The following is an 18223-nucleotide window of genomic DNA, read 5'->3' on the forward strand; positions in this document are numbered from 1 at the left end:
TAATGCATCTGGGAACCTGAATCAGCGCACATGCAGCATACGTACTATAGCTAAAAAAGTTCGAGTCACCGTGAATTAACATTCATTGTAATCTTCTTATCACTACTCTTTTACTCATTTTTATCCGGGTATTTAGGTGTACATTTAGGAGGTGGTGGTATATATGGTGGTCAATGGTCATACAAAATAAGACAACAGTATAGAATAACCAGCATATTGCGCTTGTGCTGTCACGTGTTTGATAGTTGTTGTCACGTGGTATTTGGAGAAGGTGAAACTTGAAGTGATTGGTTCTGTCTAGTTTCCCTACATCGTTATAGCGGTAGGTTCGTCAGCCGGGAGTGTAACAGTCAGACGTTGTATCCATAATACTCATCAGTACCGGTAGTTTAAGAAGGAGAAAAAAAAACAGTATACACTATATAGCTGTCTATCTATTCTTGCCGTTGTTGTTAACCATATCGTTGTTTCTTACATTTTAATAAATATGTTGTTCCAATAAATCGATGTTTTAAAAAATAAACGTTTTGGTCTATTTTGTTTTATGTTGTCAACCCAAATGATATAAGTACAAGATACGGTTTACCAATAAAAATTTACTAAATGTTGATAGGGACTGCTGAGCAACATTTCATCAAAGTATACTGATAGACAAGCAGACGAATGTGTGTAGGTTAAATTTTCAACTTACCCCAAGTCCAAAATCACAATATGGAATCCAGCTTGGGCTTTACTCACACTTGATGCATGTCACTATGGTAATAACGCCCTTATCACAAAGGGATAACATCACGTCCCATTCAACTGATTTAATTTAGTTGTTAAGCTGGTTTCTCCAGAGAGCCCGTGGTAAGCCTAAACTGCTAGAGCCGAGGTCTTTAGCGTGCAATCGCGGCGCGATAAGCCAGGAGCCTCTTACCAATAAGGTCGCTATAAGTTTAAGTCCAGCTCATGCTCCACTCCGACCGTAGGTGGGAAGGTCTGAAAGCAACGTGGATGAACGCGGGTTTTCCCCAGGACTTCGTCTAATTTCCTCCCGCTATAATAATGGCCGCACATTCTTGAGTTGTATAAGCGGAATTAGGTAACAACAAACAATGCAGTGATATTAATTAACTAGAATTGAGTATGACAAAGACATGCAAAAACGCATATTGTATGGTCCTCATTGACGTGTCATCCTATTTGGATGCCACGAACATACTTACAACCATGTTATTCTTTGGTCAAGTTTTTATTCCTATTTTTAGGAATTTAAGCCAGTTGAGTTTAACAGAAGGCGCAATCATGATGGTGGTTTTGAAATCCACATATTCATTTAAAAGGATCTCATTGGACTGACTGAAATATTGCATAGAATCTATCAAAATGAAAGACAAAATTACTTAATTGTAGCTAAAAAGGCAGACTGGTAAAGTTATGTTCCCGGAAGCCAATATAGGAACATGTGTAGACATTTATTAAACGTAACATGTTTAGTCTGTAACTTCTTGTCAATGTTCAAAATATTATGATTAATGTGGAGAAAAAACAAAAACAAAACAAAAAAAAAAAACAGAGAAAAACGGCAAACATCGTTGTTCGCTGTGTTGTATCTTCATATTTGGACGCCTTAAATATTAGCGTGAATTAAAATTCGTCAGGTCCTAATCTGCAGGAAGCTTGTTTAGTTTCTGGTGGAAGGTGATGGGAAACCAGATATACAGCGATCTTTCTGCATATGGCCTCGGACCCCCATTAATTTTCCATAAGCGACAATGTTAACGTCTAGTGCTGTAGCTCAGTCCCAAACATTCCGTGGCCAATAAGCTTTGGTGCATACCTGGCCCAGCCTGTGAGAAAGAAGCCATAAAAATCTTGACATAGGTTGACCGTCAAAATCTGGACCTTTCCATGCCGGCAGCTGGGAGGCGTGCCTAGCAATGCCAAGGGGACGTCACTCGCAGCCTCATCACTACCTCACACCTTGTGTCCTCTCACCCAGAATTTCAAACTTTCATCAATAAAGCTCATACCTCCTCAAAGTTTAGACAGTTTCCTGCATTTTAATACCAAGCATGCACCTGTGCACCAAAAATGGACGCCTGGGAGCAAAAAAAGACTTTATACCCTAAAATTCACAGAACTACAATCGCCCCTACCGAAAAACGGAAGTTGTAATGGGGGCCTGTGTCCATATGGGGTTCACCAGTCGTCTGTAAAGGGAAGCAAATCTTACATATCTGCAGTGCACTCTGCTTACTTGAATTACATTATTATCCATGATCACTTTTTGAAATAGCACTGTTATCCAGGAAGGCAGAGAACAATACTGTTCCATCAGTTACAAGACTTGCTTCCCTTTACACACGGTTGGTGAAACACATACTTCCGTACAGCTTAAATTAAGCTTACAGGCATGAAATTCATAACGGATCACCTTGGAAACGGAATGGTGATTTTTTCATATTGTGGTGTGTAGATGCCATAATGCTTCATACTAATATCACGAAAAACCAGGTGCTGAAATGCTAATAAGCTTTGTATCAAATTTGAGCTCTGTGTCAAATTAGAGACCTGTGTTTTGCTCTGTGTCAGATTAGGACGTAATGGCATGGTCGATATCTGCACCCAAATGATGCTTTCCGAAAGTCTGATTACGTACAGGATGTAGTAAACCCATATTTTGCGTTGGTAAAATGCATTGCATATACAGTAAGCCTATTAATGAATGAGCTACGAGTGACATATCTATGAAGAACACATAGTACTCCCTTGTCCACTCCCACTCCACATCAAGGTATTTATATGATGGTGAAGATGTTTGCAGAAATACAAAACGTATATTAGGCCTATATACGTTAACTCTTAATTGGCTCTCCTGTTGTCAAAGCTCTATTATAAAGATATTATAATTTACTAATCTAGACAGTAAATTTATTTCCTATAAATATTTATTTATTACATATTTATTATTTCCAAAGATATTCATCTATAAGAAAAAATCCGATTGAAAAACAACATCAGCCAAAAAATGCGCACACTGATAAGCCTATAGATATACACAATTGGGATGTGGACCTGATGCAGCTGTCGTGTATGTGCATGCAGCGCCTACTCTTATAATATATATGGCGTATATAGGCATATCCGCCTATATTTTTATGGCTTACTTGCATGTATGCCTATATAGTCTGTGTACATATGCATTAAATATTTATCGATCCGCGCAACATCTGGGAAAAGGTTGACTGGAAAATTCGCCGTATGCGTGTAAAAGCCTACGGTAGGCCTTAAAGTCTGTATACAATAATAAAATTTGTTCCCTCTGGTTGTAATTTGGAGATAAATGTCGACTTGCTAATACGCTATTTCGTAGTAAACAATCGAAGCACAGACCCTGTAAAACACATTTTCAGAAATGTATGTCCGAGAGTTGTACATGAAAAACAGAAATTACAAAAGTTTATTTTAATGCAGGTCTTGCAGGTGTTATGCACAGTATATGAAATTATATATGCATGATGTTGTAAATGAAAGCGAGGCCGCATGCATCATTCACCATTATAGTGAAAGCTGCAGACAGAATGCTTAAAACACAGGGCATCGCCTAGGGATTATCAGTCATCTCAGCCGTAAAGTGGTATTTATTGCAGTGCTCCTTGTGCTAAACGAAACAACTTTTTAGATATAACATAAGAAAATAAATCGCAATCATCATGACGGGGTTGATCGAGAAGGTATAATTACCTACATACAGCAATACATCGAGATGAGCGAAATTAATCAAGTGAGACTCGAACTCACGATCCTTGAGCAAATATGCTTTTACTGATCTCGATTTATACATGTATGAAGTCATATCGATCGGAAGAGCGTGATTTATGAACAAATAAATTACCACGTCAGGACAATCACTTTCATCTTTCTTATTACATCGAAGAAGTAACATTCAACAGTTATCTTTGCAAGAGAAATCAGCTTTTCTTCATTACATGACTTAGAAAAGTATAGCAAAGTGTCAAACCAATGGAAATAAACAATTAAATCTCTTTCACTAACTAAAAAAGAAGGCTTAACTGCAATGAACAAGAACAAAGAACTTAAGAAAACACAATGGTTGTTAATCATATAATTTTGGTTAGCTTTTGCATAGACTAATGCAAGATTATTTCAGTTTTTATGTCTTTATCAATACTGTTTCTGTTGATGTGACACGTATGTTATTAATGGTGCTTACATATTGTCAACCAGTAAGCTATACCCGAATGACACAAAATGCCGCGATAGACACCCATCATCCTTCCACTGTATGAATGCATGCAGTCATATATAGTACAGTCAACATAGCGAGAATACTGGCTCAACCTTTGATTACAAATTGCAAAGAATTTATTTTGGTGGTATATGTCTAAGAATGGTCTTCTTGAATGACACACTAAAGCCTACCAAAAAATATAAACGCATTCTCCTTACAGCGCATGCGTCGCTTTTCACTTTTGCTTTACATCACTGCCACCATTAGTACAATTTGTACAGAAATCTAGAACAACACTGATGTCACTGGGGTCACGGTGATGAGACTTGTAGTGATGTTAGAAAAGGCAATAACTATGTCCGAGCCTTTCTTTCTAACTATACTTTATAGACATTCTCTTCATTTAACGTGTATACAACATGATTTTAACCAACAACTGAGACAATTTTATTGAAGAATGCTGATTATATACTTCCGCGCGAGGGGATCAGTGATACGGCTAAGCCTAAACCGGCCTACGTACCTCGAACAGGCTCCAAAGGTCAAGCTTGTCTAATTCGTGGCAATGACGTAAAGCGAGACTGGAGCGCCGCATATACGCTGCAAGGAGTATGATCTAAGTTGTGAAACAGAGCCTAATTTGCATAAATCCAATATGGCCGGGCTGAAATCACAAATATTTCGCGGTATTTCAGCGAAACAGTTATTCGTGTACGAACATTTTGATGAATTACAATGTAAAACTATATTAATACACACTCAAAAGCTACCATTGTACATGTAAATAATAAAGGATTGTTCACAAGATATTAATGTACTATTTAAAATATAGGATATTCCTTTTATTGCATATGATTATCGAAATAGGAGTGGATAAATGTGAAGGAGTACAGTTAGGCTGCTCACATCGTGCCAACAGAATCGTCAAAACACATCAATACTGTGCAGGCGTTTTGCATGACTTGCATGTCGGTCTGGTAGATGGTGGGGGGAGGCACCGTTGTGGAGTGTGCATAGTGGGTCCCACACTTAAGCAGTTTTGGAGTTTTCACCCATAGGAATAGTTGTACAGTGTATCAAACCTTTTGTCTGTGACATGAGCGATACTGTTCCCGTTTTTATTTGGTTGTTAAAAAATGTTATACTCTGGGCATATACGCTTTGTTGGGCATGTGACGACAGGTCCACGTAAAAAGGTTGTATCTCGAGTGTACGTATTGTGGTGACCATGTAAAAGGTCATCCATGCACGAAACAGTCACCAGCTGTGAAACCGAAATTTGCCCAGGGAAATATTAATAATGTCATTTAAAACAAACTATGGGCCATAGTATGCACCGGCCGCGTTATCTGACGCTTAGAGATTATACAACGAGGGACTCTGTGTTACGATTGATATCACTCGAGTCTATTAGGTTTTAAAATAACAAGCCTCTGGTGTGTAATGCAGGACATTAATCATTAGTAGACTGCAGAGTGACTAGTACTTGCATGCATCGTATTATTATCTTTTTTATAGGCTCCAAATTTGAAAGAATACGTTCAACTTTTCAAGAAAAAAAATTTAACTGCCTTTTTTGCTAATGCGATTTTCATTTTGTAAGATTCAAATATACATTTATCTTTATAACAGGCAGAAATCGCACTTGGAAATTGTCTGATGAACGTGCATTTGAGAGAATGTATCCACAGATATAACGTAACCTAAATATGCATTACCTAACGCAGGGTAAAAATCGTTGGAACATCTCATGTACTACCTCTTACGAGGTGTAAGATAATGAAAAGATGGAAAGACCATTGAAAACAAGATTCAAACTGTGTTTTCCTGGATACTGTGAAGGATTACAGTTTCAAGAATTGGCGGGTTTTAAAATGTATCTCTGTCTGAGGCATAGGCCTATCCTGGAGAAACCTATGCAAAGGTGAGAAATAATATCCTGGCCGCAGTCGAAAAAATACATGACAGTAAAAGACAGTAAAAGACATGAGACTCGTTGATCTATCTGTTAGCATTTTAGAATTATAATATTTTATCTGTAGGCCTCTATTGTCTCGAACATTTTAGAACACCTAATTTGAATGTGGACTGATGCAACTTTGACACTGTTCCAACAATTTGTATTTGGTAGAATTTCAATGTGCGTTTTAGACATATATCTGGGACAAATGAAACAATGTATATTCTGTTGCATTTTGTGGCGGATAAATTCATACATTCACCGGGCTAATATTACATGGGGACCAGGAAGTTCAATCCTTTGATTTCAAATCAGTGCTCAGTCTCAAGCAAAAACGTCACTGTAAACCGTCCAAATTAATGTTTAGTAAATATCGGGATAATAAATCGAAACTTCGTGAAAATCTATCGATAGCTGAATATATATGAGCTGACATTTTCCAAGATGTTGACATGCTTAAGAGGATGTTGACATTTATTTTGATTTATTGATTTATTTTATTTTACAATGTTGCACGTGAAGACTATCTCGAAATATAATCTGTAATCCAGTCCTGCCACATTTTATCTCAAATCTTTTAATGAGTGAACAGCTACACTAGATTTATACATAGTTTGTTGTCACTGAGACGGCTAAATATCTTCAGTTTGTTTGCATCGTCTATGACGTCTAGAAGAAGTCTTTTGACATTGATATGATTCATTCTAATTTAATCTTAATAATACGGGTAGTCTGTCCAGAAACTGAGAATAGTTAGCCTGGACTGATGAACGACTCTGACACACATTTACAGTTGTTTGTCCCTTATCGCTGTATACAGCGGCACATACCTGTCTCTTTCTGGACTATTGTGAATCGTACAGAGGCGGGTTAGGGACAGCTGACCGTCACCTCCACACTGTGACATGCGTCGTTGAGCTGCTAGCAGATTATTAACGTCTGCCGGAAGCAACAGGTATGAAATCCCTGTAGTGGTGTTCATTTGAACGAAAGCCTGGTTGTCCACGCTGACGTCTCTACTTGGCCAGATGTAGCTTCATAACGTGGGTTTTAAGTGGACTTAAAACCATAGTGGAGTAAGTTGTACAAGTTGTAACTGTACAGCCTGTAAACTGTGTCACCCACCAAAGCTCATTTCCGCAGATAGCACAGCTGGCGATTGAAGCATGGCAGGTTTATTACATGTATTCGGTATATAGTTGTGTGTAGGCCCATAGTTTAGTCAGTGGTAATATGCATGCATGAGAAATCCCTGCTTTCACTCATATTCACCTACCCAGATCTGACGAATGGCAGTATTATTACGGCGGTATACTGTGGTTAATTGTAAAAGAAACCTATTTCGGCGCGCAGCTCAAGTAAAATGAATGGTCTATATTGTTTGCTGCATATACAGTTTAACGTATAATCACCCATCCCCTGAAGCGTAGTGAATTTACAGAAAACATAAAAACAAATTTATTACTCCTAATTTTAGGAATATTTAATTCATTAAAGTATAAAACTAACTATACGGTGGACTGTATTCGTCTTGGTTGCAGTTATTCTTGTATAATCATACATATAGGCCTACTAAAATACAGATGCCATAAATCTACTTAATTATGTAATACTTTACTGTGTTATTTTATCATATCAAATAACTGACCTTCTCTTTATAATAATATATATTCCGATATATTTTTTGATACTCCTTATTTTCAGATTAACATTGAATGGATACACTACAGGTCATATTAAGCATACATTTTCAGAAGAAAATACGTACATAAAATTTCACAGTTTTGAAACAGTTGTTAACTTCTTATATTATTTCTTCACCCTTCTTTTTACCTTAGATAATGTTTCAGAAAATAGTAACAGCACTACTCAGGTCTTGAGTAGACGCCCCAAAGTCTGGGAAGATACAGTCCTAAATACAATCTAAGACCCACAAATGTATTCTCAGCTCCCCAAATCATTGCTACTACATGTAGATCTCATAGGAATCTTTATCTCTGGATGATGAAAATAAACTCCATCTACCAGACTTGACTAATTACTTTTTCTTTTTTATTTTCAGGTAATCATTTTACAGCTACTCATTACACTGAATAAAGTAAGAAGTTACAATATTTGCCCTAAAAATTTGCCAGAAATACAAATATTCATATTATTGATGCTGTATCTCACAACTTTATTTAAAACTCATAGAATCTAGTAAAATTAACAACTTGGTCATGGATAAAATTTTAGATGAAATACAATAAAAATAGAAGTGTTTCCTTTAAAATTTGTTACATGCGTGTAGGGTGATTTAATGTGTGAGGTTTTTCTACTTTGACAGTTTCACTTACATGTACTACCTTGATGGTCTTTTGTTAATGGCAAAGCATATGTTACAAGGTACAAGTCTACAAGTCATGTTAAATCATGGTGCATTGTATGGTTTTTCCACAGAGCACCAGGTATGCCAGGTGAGAGGAGAAAGCTAATCAACCTGCACAGATGAGTAAGGCAAAGGTCAAAAGCTCCTTTGTTGACAGGTGAGGGGTCTGGGTTAGGGGAAGATAACTTTGGAGAGACATGCTTGGGGAGCAAAACACATGACCTAGAGCAGAATGGTGGCAGGGATTCTGTGATTTCCAGTCGTGCAGATTTGGCAGTGCGTCCGCAGAACTATGGCAGTTTGGTACAAGAGAAGTCACCGCCCAGTCATCGTATAACTTCATGCTTTGTTGTGTGGCTGACTTTCCTGGCTGCATGTGGAAGTTTCCTGTTTGGCTATGACACAGGTATTGTGTCAGGTGCCATGTTGTACCTTCGGGAGGAATTTGAACTAACGGATATCCAACAGGAGGCAGTCATCAGCGTTACCATTGCAGCTGCAGCAGTTTTCTCCCTTATTGGTGGCATGCTGAATCACACTATTGGACGCAAGCGTACCATAATTATCGCAAGTATTGCCTTCACCATAGGGGCGCTTGTTCTTGGGTTTGCCTTGAACTTGGCGATGCTTATAATTGGACGTCTGGTCGTTGGAATTGGTATAGGTATGTTTTTTTTATGTATTTTATTTTTGGATATATTGCTTACCAATAATAATAAAGCAGACGTGAGGAAAATACAAGATATCTTACAAGATAGAATTGCACAGTGCTGATAAGTCATCCAGTAATGTGTATATGTAGTTGAGTAGTTTAATTGCTTTTCTTTTTTAATGCTATCTTATCCCTTGCATGTTTCATATCTTACAAAACCAGTAGAAACCTGTAGTAGAAATGTATAAAGCCTATGATGCATCCTAACATATGTAAATGTAGGTCCTGTACTTGTACTTTTGTGTGTGTTTCAAGATATACTAAATGTCTTTCACCATTTGTGCCTCACAGGGTTGTCATCAACGACTGTTCCAGTGTATGTCGCAGAATGCTCGCCACCATGGAATAGAGGCAGGCTTGTCACAGTCCATCAGTTTATGATCACCATTGGAATGTTCAGTGCAAACGTATTTGCTGGGGCATTCAGCTACATTCCCAACGGGTGGAGGTGGGTGCCACTGCTTTAATGAAATGTAAACTGTTGAATTATCCTGCCAAGTTTTCCAGCAAAACAGACCAGATGAGTTGTCTAACCTCCACCTTATAAACACATATGAAAATATGCATCTCCCAAGAAAAACTTGTTATTGTCAGCATAAAAGCTGCTAATATGTACATGCACCTGAACTCTGCTTCATTTTTGATGTTTGCACTCTAATTCTTCATGGTCACATTAGATTTTCTCAGCCTTTATGGTTGTTTGTCTGTGCGCTCTTAGGGACTGTCCCCATAAAGCATGTGCTTATCTCTTCTATTCCGGGAATGACATATACGATTCACACTATCGTTTGAACAATCGTATTTGTCCACACAAATACGGAAAAGTAATAATCCTGTCTGCAACGGTTTCAAAGTATCAACATAACACCAATCGTTTTGCAATATCACAGAAAAAATAGTTTTCTGCTGTTTGAAGGCACAAGATTGTTGGGGACAGCCCCTTGGGATAGATCTTTCTTGGCTATATCCTCATCATTTGTCAATCTAAGAACTTTCAGGTTGCCATCGGCAAAATACCCGCCTGTACTTGTTTTGTTACATGTACATATAGCTGTATCAGTATGTGTGTTTGCAGGTATATGCTTGGTTTGGCAGGGGTTCCATCTGCCTTTCAGCTGATTGGCTTTCTGTTCATGCCAGAAAGTCCTCGCTGGCTTGTAAGTGCAGGAAGGTTAAAAGATGCTGAGTTCGTTCTTAAGAAAATCCGGGGCTATGAAAAGTTTCTGAGGAGTTCGCAGCCATTGAAAAACACCTGTCAACCATGACTCAGTACAGTCACAGTTTGGTAAGATAGCCTTAATTTTAATGCAATCTGGAGCCCATTTATACTGGATATTCGTGATGATTGGCAACCTGTAGGGAAGTGAGGGGAACTACATAATTGAATATAACACAATGACAACACCATTATCAGAACCTGGGGTATCATTTCTTTGAATAGCATTTAATTTATTTATTTGTTTGTTTATTTATTTGATTGGTGTTTTACGCCATACTCAAGAATATTTCACTTATACGAGGGGCAGCCAGCGTTATGGTGAAAGAAACTGAGTAGAACCCGGGGAAAAGCCACAACCATCCACATGAATAGCTATTGAAAATGTATATTAGTGACTAATAGGCATACATACACAATTCATGTATTCCCAAAAGCAAGGAATAATATATGTAAAAAAATATGGGAGGTATACTGATTTCATATTATTTCATGTCTTTTTATTATTTTTTTCTCTCTGAATCTAGGTATCTTGGGAAGAATGTTTAGGAGTAAGACTGTAAGAAGAGCTCTTTTCATTGGATGTGGACTTCAAATGTTTCAGCAGATTGCAGGGATAAACACAGTTATGTAGGTACCTCCAGGGATAAACACAGCTATGAAGGTACCTCCAGGGATAAACACAGTTATGTAGGTACCTCCAGGGATAAACATAGTTATGTAGGTACCTCCAGGGATAAACATAGTTATGTAGATACCTCCAGGGATAAACACAGTTATGTAGGTACATCCAAGGATACACATAGTTATGTAGATATATCTAGGGATAAACACAGCTATGTAGGTACCTCCAGGGATAAAACATAGTTATGTAGATACCTCCAAGGATAAACACAGCTATGTAGGTACCTCCAGGGATAAACATAGTTATGTAGATACCTCCAAGGATAAACACAGCTATGTAGGTACCTCCAGGGATAAACATAGTTATGTAGAGACCTCCAAGGATAAACACAGCTATGTAGGTACCTCCAGGGATAAACATAGTTATGTAGGTACATCCAGGGATAACACAGCTATGTAGGTACATCCAGGGATAACACAGCTATGTAGGTACCTCCAGGGAATAAACAGTTATGTAGGTACATCCAGGGATAAACATAGTTATGTATGTACATCCAGGATAACACAGTTATGTAGGTACCATAAGGGATAAACACAACTATGTATGTACCTCTAGGGATAAAACAGATATGTAGGTACCTCTAGGGATAAACACAGCTATGTATGTACCTCCAGGGATAACACAGTTATGTAGGTACCTCAAGGGATTAACATAGATATGTAGGTACCTCCAGGGATAAACACAGTTATGTAGGTACCTCCAGGGATAAACATAGTTATGTAGGTACCTCCAGGGATAAACATAGTTATGTAGTTACCTCCAGGGATAAACATAGTTATGTAGATACCTCCAGGGATAAACACAGTTATGTAGGTACATCCAAGGATACACATAGTTATGTAGATATATCCAGGGATAAACACAGCTATGTAGGTATGTCCAGGGATAAACACAGCTATGTAGGTACCTCCAGGGATAAACACAGTTATGTAGGTACATCCAAGGATACACATAGTTATGTAGGTACCTCCAGGGATAAACACAGTTATGTAGGTACATCCAGGGATAACACAGCTATGTAGGTACCTCCAAGGATAAACACAGTTATGTAGGTACATCCAGGGATTAACACAGATATGTAGGTACCTCCAGGGATAAACACAGATATGTAGAAACCTCAAAGGATAAAGACAACAAAGGATATGTTGGTACTTCCAGGCATAAACACAAAGGGATAAACACATTTATACAGGTACCTATGGGAATAAACCTATCTTGTAGATACCTAAAGAATAAAGAACTGTTCTCATTGGCCTTTGTGGCAAGAAGCAGTCGATAGTGTTTGCTTTTACTAATATGATAAAGTCACATGTTGATTGTTTACTCCAAGTGCAACAGTTTCTTCAGCCAATAAAATTGGTTATTTATTTGTTTTACAGGTATTACACAGCAACCATAATGAAGATGGCAGGTGTCTGGGAGAACAGCCTAGCTATTTGGTTGTCTTGTGTTGTATCAGGCTTCAATGTACTATTTACAATAGTGGCTCTGTTTCTTATCGATAGAGTGGGGAGAAAACCATTAGTTGTCGTTAGCTTTATAGGTAAGCACCTGAAAGGTAATGATGAAAAATGGAATTTTAAATGTTAAAGATAAAAAATGGAATGGAGAAAAACATGTGAAGTCATTAGCTTCGTAGAGGAGCACCTGCGAGTGAACAGTGATTTGAGATTTAAAGATAAAATATAAAATCGCCAGAAAACCATTTATCAAGTTTAGTGTCTTCATTAGGATTAGTATATAGATTAGTATTTGTTAGTTATTGAGATAAAACAGGTGTTGGAAACTAATATTGGGTGGAGAGAAAAACCATTTTTGATCATTATTAACATTCAGGTACAGTATGTGTAAGCAAAAACATTTATAGCATTATAGCAAGTATACAGAGAAGGGCTACTTTTGGTGGGCTAATCAGATTTGATCTGAATGTAAGCTACGACATTCAGATATTAATGATGTTTAATTTTGTCTGTGTTCATCAAGGTGTTCTAGTTAGCCTGATAGTATTGGCCACAGGGTTTCAGCTGGCAGCTGTTCACTCACCTGCAGTAACAAAGGAAACATCCAGTCAAGAATGCTTAAAGTATAGGTATGCCTGTTCTGTTTATAGTATTCTGCAATTTCTAAAGATGCCTACAGAAGATATCAAAATATTTCAGATGTTGTAGTTAAATATTCAGTGAGTTACATTGCAGCAAACAGCAAATACACAAGCTCCCCCAAAATAAACTGTTTCCATCCATGAAACGAAGAAAAACATATTTTTTCGAATTTGGATTTAAAATAAACCCTTTTTTTCCTGATTGTGATAAGTAGTGTAAATCTGACCTGTTTTAATATCTTGAACATCATATGTATTCACAGTGACTGTGACCAGTGCAACGCCTCTCCAAACTGTGGGTTCTGTTTCAATGATCAGAACGGTACATTCACAAACGGCTCTTGTCTGGTCACCGCAGGGGCGTACAAAGAGAACTCTGTAGCTGGCCCCTGCAGTGCAGAACAACAAACAACTCTGAGCTCCATCTGGGCTTATGATTTCTGTCCATCTAATTATGCGTGGATCACCTTTTTGGGAATGATCATGTACATAGTGTCCTTTGCTCCAGGTAAGAGTTGAGCAAATTTTCTGGCTTATCTTGTATATATGGTTCACCTCTGTAATAATAGTTTTGTAATCAGATTTTTGCCAAACCATAATCTTTCAGGTTATCAATGCTTGGGCTGTATTTAATTTCTTAAAATGATTCAAAATTTCGCATGTGTCTACAAGTCACTAGATCATTCTGTGATTCTGAGAGGTTATTTCTCTTATATGTAGAAAGATGATTTAAGGTTTGTTGCAAAGGTAGGATTATAGGGCCTATCCTATTGGACAATTGTAGGTTTCAGCACCAAAATTAATACTTTATGATATTTGTTAGCCTCTTAAAATTCCCTTTTCAGGTGAAATTTTATTTCTTTCACTAAACGTCAACCATTCATTCGGGTGTGTTTTGGTCCTACAGTTGGCAGACTGTTTCTTAATGTTTGTGTTTTATTTAATTTGCAACATTGAAAGAAAAAATTGTTTGCTTTGTATTTTTCTGTGTAAATGAAATTTGAATAAGTTTCATTTTGAAAAGCATTTTAAATATGTCAAAATGTCTGATTATTTGCAAATGCTTATTTACAGGAGAAACCTTGGGTAACCTGTATAAGTGGCACTGGCCTCTGTGACATAAGAGTGGGGTTCACTTACACAAAACATCAAAAATTTCTCATAACTTTCACAAACTGCATTGTGTAGGATGTATTGCCATAAAACAACATGATTTACAAGGAAAGTTAAGAAAAATTGACCAGCAAAGTCTTGTGAAAGTGGTCCCTGGTGTTGTAATTGATCATGGTGCCTGTTTCCGGTAAATTCCAGGTCTGGCGCCTGTTCCGTGGACAATGAACTCTGAGATTTACCCGTTGTGGGCGAGAAGTGCAGGAAATGCGTTGGCCACGGCAACAAACTGGACCTTCAATCTCGTCATTGCCATGACATTCCTCACCTTAACAACGACTTTAACTAAATATGGTAAGAATGGTAGTGTTGTGCAAAATTGAAATGTATACAATGTTGATGTTACAGAGATAGGACAACTTTAACCAAATGTAGTAAGAGTCATTCTGTTTTGCAACATTTAAATTTACACAATGTTGAGTTTACACATATCGGGCATAATACCCTACTCATGACAACTAAATTATGGTTAGAGATGCAAAGTTTTTAAGCAAAGCAATTATGACTTTATGGTTCCTCACTCTGGACTATTGCAATGTCTTGTTTTCCTATCAGTTTTGATAAATGATCTTTTAATGACCATAGGTCAAAATATGTAAATGTTTTTAGGACTTCAGATGATTTGCCGATGCTGTTGAACATGATAGTCCTGTCTGTGGGGGATTATGGATTTTAAATAGCAGAGTGTGTAGATGTAGTATGGTCATTTGCCAAGATTTTGTCCCCTTTACAGATACACATGGACATATGATGAGTGACATAATTGATATGTGTAGTGTACACTTTCAATGGTGAAGATGGTACATAACCATGACACTTTGTCAATGGCTGATTTCTGGAAATGCACATTGTTAGAAAAACGGGTGACTCAAGATGCCCAATTGATTTACCGGTATAGGCCTACATTTCTGCCAGCGGATTTGCATAGGTGACATAGCCAGTAATTAAGTTTTTATCATCTTTTTCAGGTACCTATTGGTTGTATTCTGGGTTAGCTGTGGTGGGTATTCTCTTTGTGATATGGTTTGTCCCGGAAACCAAGGGTAGGTCACTGGAGGAGATGGAAAAAGTGCTGTCACAACCATGGCTTGTTTGTCCTTGGTAGATATTATTAAACATCATCAGTATAATGTCGTCATGGAAAATGCCTTCCGATCCTTAAAAATTATCTTATGAATTTGATATTCTCAGGTCTGATATTTATATGCAAGAATATTTACTAAATTACATATTCTGTAAAGAATGTACATACCGGTATTACACCTTTATGTGAAAGACCAACACACAAGAATTATCTGTGATGTTATTGGCTCTGGTATTTGCAGTGAAATGCATGTGCAGGTGCTTAATTGGTGCATTTGCATAAAACCACATATCAAATCTCTTACAGTTTGCCTGTAACTTTGTTACTATGTTTATATGGCTTCAAGTGAACAGTTTATAAGTCATAAATTTGATCAAAGTCATGCTAACTGCCTCTGACTCTGCGTTAACCCCTCAATAGGGATTTTCGAGTTTGAACTTTTTTATTGCTGAAGTAAAAGAAGTCACCCTGTAACATAAGTCTGGTTCCCTGACGTACTCTGTGTACCTTGAATGTGATGTTAGGTACATTACAAAGCTATCTGACCTATGTTTGGTCATTTATATATAGTAACACATTCACAGAGGGAAAAGCCTATCAACTAATACCCTGCAAAGTTAAGCTGGTTTAACTTGCGATAGTGGCTTTGAGCCAGTTTGACGTCGCCTGTGTGAACGCAAACTGGGGGCATTTACTCCGGTTTATTTGCCCCAGCTATCGATGTTGTTTTAAGCCAGTTTCAGGGCTTGAGCAGGGTTATCTGCGTCATGTGAACGAAACGGTAACTGTATTAAATGCCCGGCTACATGGAGGTCAGGATGATGTCGTAATGACTAAACCGGCTGAAATGTGACCATGTGAATGGACAAATCCCTGAACTGGTTTAAAACAGGCTTGGCCACATGGTCGTGTGAACACAAGCATTTTTTTTACAACTGGCTTCGATTTATACTAGTTCAAATTTGATCTGGTTTCTATTTTTGCCACGTGAACAGGTAATAGTATGGCTACAATGGGATTGTTGTGATTCCCCAACATTAGGATTTGACATCACAATGTACAACACCACTGTGGTGTCACAAAACTATGCACAGATAGAACAGAAGCAAGTCTTGTGTTGCACGACACAGCATGTTGTGTTATGCAGTTTCACCTGTGACATATTTGATCTACCCACTGTGACATTAGCAGTGTTGACGCTGCAGTGGAATGTCCAGTGTAACTGAAATGATGTAATACATCCCACTTCCGACTTCTGCCAGTATCCCATTTATACTGTGTCTACCCCTACATCTGCAGTGATTAGGGCCATCTAATGTCAGTGGGAGGGAACCAGCCAGCCTATATCGAGCAACCAGCAACTATTTTACCTTAGATACAAAAGAGTTTCATCTCAAAATGGCTCTGGCAATATTCTACAGAAATATTACAAAGCGGGCTTTTAATGTGCTCTAGAAAATAGTGGGTTAGAAAGTACTCTGACAAAATCAGTGTAGTAGTCTTAAATTTTATGATTTTATTTTAAGTAAATAATATACTACTTCAATGATTAACTTTTCTGTGCGTTTGGGAATATATTCTATATTAGTTAGTTTATGGTCAGTTGAATCAAGACTTGTATATGTGTAATAATAGCTGTGATAATAGCTGTGATACTGTTAATGAAATGACTTATTCATGCAGATCACATCATGGATAGGGGTCTACATGTTTAGATAAATGATAATAGTTTATATTGACTTTAGGAGCTTTATGTATTTATCTTCTGACATACGTTTAAGTTGTATTTAAACAGACAAAGTTGAGCAATTCTACATGTATCTTATAAGTAGTAGACTTTAAACTATGTCAATGTGCCAAGGACAGCCTGTGGCTTTTGTGTATAAGATCTAGCTCTCTTCATTCCATAAACTTGACCAATGGCATGTAAGTCAAATTTTAAATTTGAATCCAATTCATATCCTTAATCAAAAAAAAAAAAGAAGATAATAATTAATATGGTGTATTTTAACTCTCATGCTGCCAGTTGTTTTCACGTATATGGTTTTAATTGTTCTGTGGGAAAATGATCTATACTATTGTTTCATGTCTGTCTAATTGTGTAAGAAAAACTTGCTCATGAGCAATCAGTAAAATACATGTAGCCTTTCTAATGTTGATTATAGATGTTTTTAATATTTCCACAGTCTCAAAGGCTCTCCAATGTGTACATTGTATCTTTATTTCAACAGTTTAAATATGAAACTAGTTTTGTATTCTGATTACATGTTGCTTTTATTCAGGTGTCCTTCAATCTTGTTGCTAAATCCTTAATCTCCTCCACATATTTCAAGTGCAATATAATATTGTAAACTTTGTGAAAAGTTGAAGTTGGGAAAGATATGATAATTTGCAAGTATTATGTTGAACAGTTGCTCAACTGATGTACAGTTTATGTATTATATTATAACACAGATGCTGCTGTTAGTCCTGTTTTTAATACCTTTTGTTCTATATTAGGAGTGAAAAAAAAACTTCAAGAACAGAGCGCATTGCTTTCATAATCCTCTGCACGTTGTTGCCCATTGTTCAGGAAAAAAAATATTATAGAGATTTCCAATTACATGCAGATGGCTGGGAGATGGATCTCCAAATACAGTGTACACCCATAATGGCTTGGGAAGAGGTCTTCATTTCAGGTGAAATGCATC

At 37.3% G+C, this 18223-nt stretch overlaps 1 protein-coding gene and 1 long non-coding RNA gene across 2 annotated transcripts; both read left to right on the plus strand.

Annotated features, from left to right (window-relative positions):
* Positions 1-7153: 7153 nt before the first annotated feature.
* LOC135471519 (uncharacterized) lies at positions 7154-8664 on the plus strand. Its single transcript, XR_010444448.1, has 3 exons — positions 7154-7366; positions 8260-8295; positions 8637-8664. It is a non-coding gene; the product is annotated as an uncharacterized LOC135471519 (long non-coding RNA).
* A 20-nt stretch (positions 8665-8684) lies between these two features.
* LOC135470925 (proton myo-inositol cotransporter-like) lies at positions 8685-17924 on the plus strand. Its single transcript, XM_064749974.1, has 10 exons — positions 8685-8688; positions 8723-9229; positions 9569-9725; positions 10353-10531; positions 11021-11123; positions 12558-12721; positions 13162-13267; positions 13543-13787; positions 14591-14743; positions 15418-17924. The coding sequence occupies exons 1-10, from the start codon at positions 8685-8687 to the stop codon at positions 15552-15554; spliced, it is 1755 nt and encodes a 584-aa protein (XP_064606044.1). The 3' UTR covers positions 15555-17924.
* The last annotated feature ends 299 nt before the right edge of the window (positions 17925-18223 follow it).

This window comes from Liolophura sinensis, chromosome 7 (assembly GCF_032854445.1).
Source record: "Liolophura sinensis isolate JHLJ2023 chromosome 7, CUHK_Ljap_v2, whole genome shotgun sequence".
Taxonomy (NCBI): domain Eukaryota; kingdom Metazoa; phylum Mollusca; class Polyplacophora; order Chitonida; family Chitonidae; genus Liolophura; species Liolophura sinensis.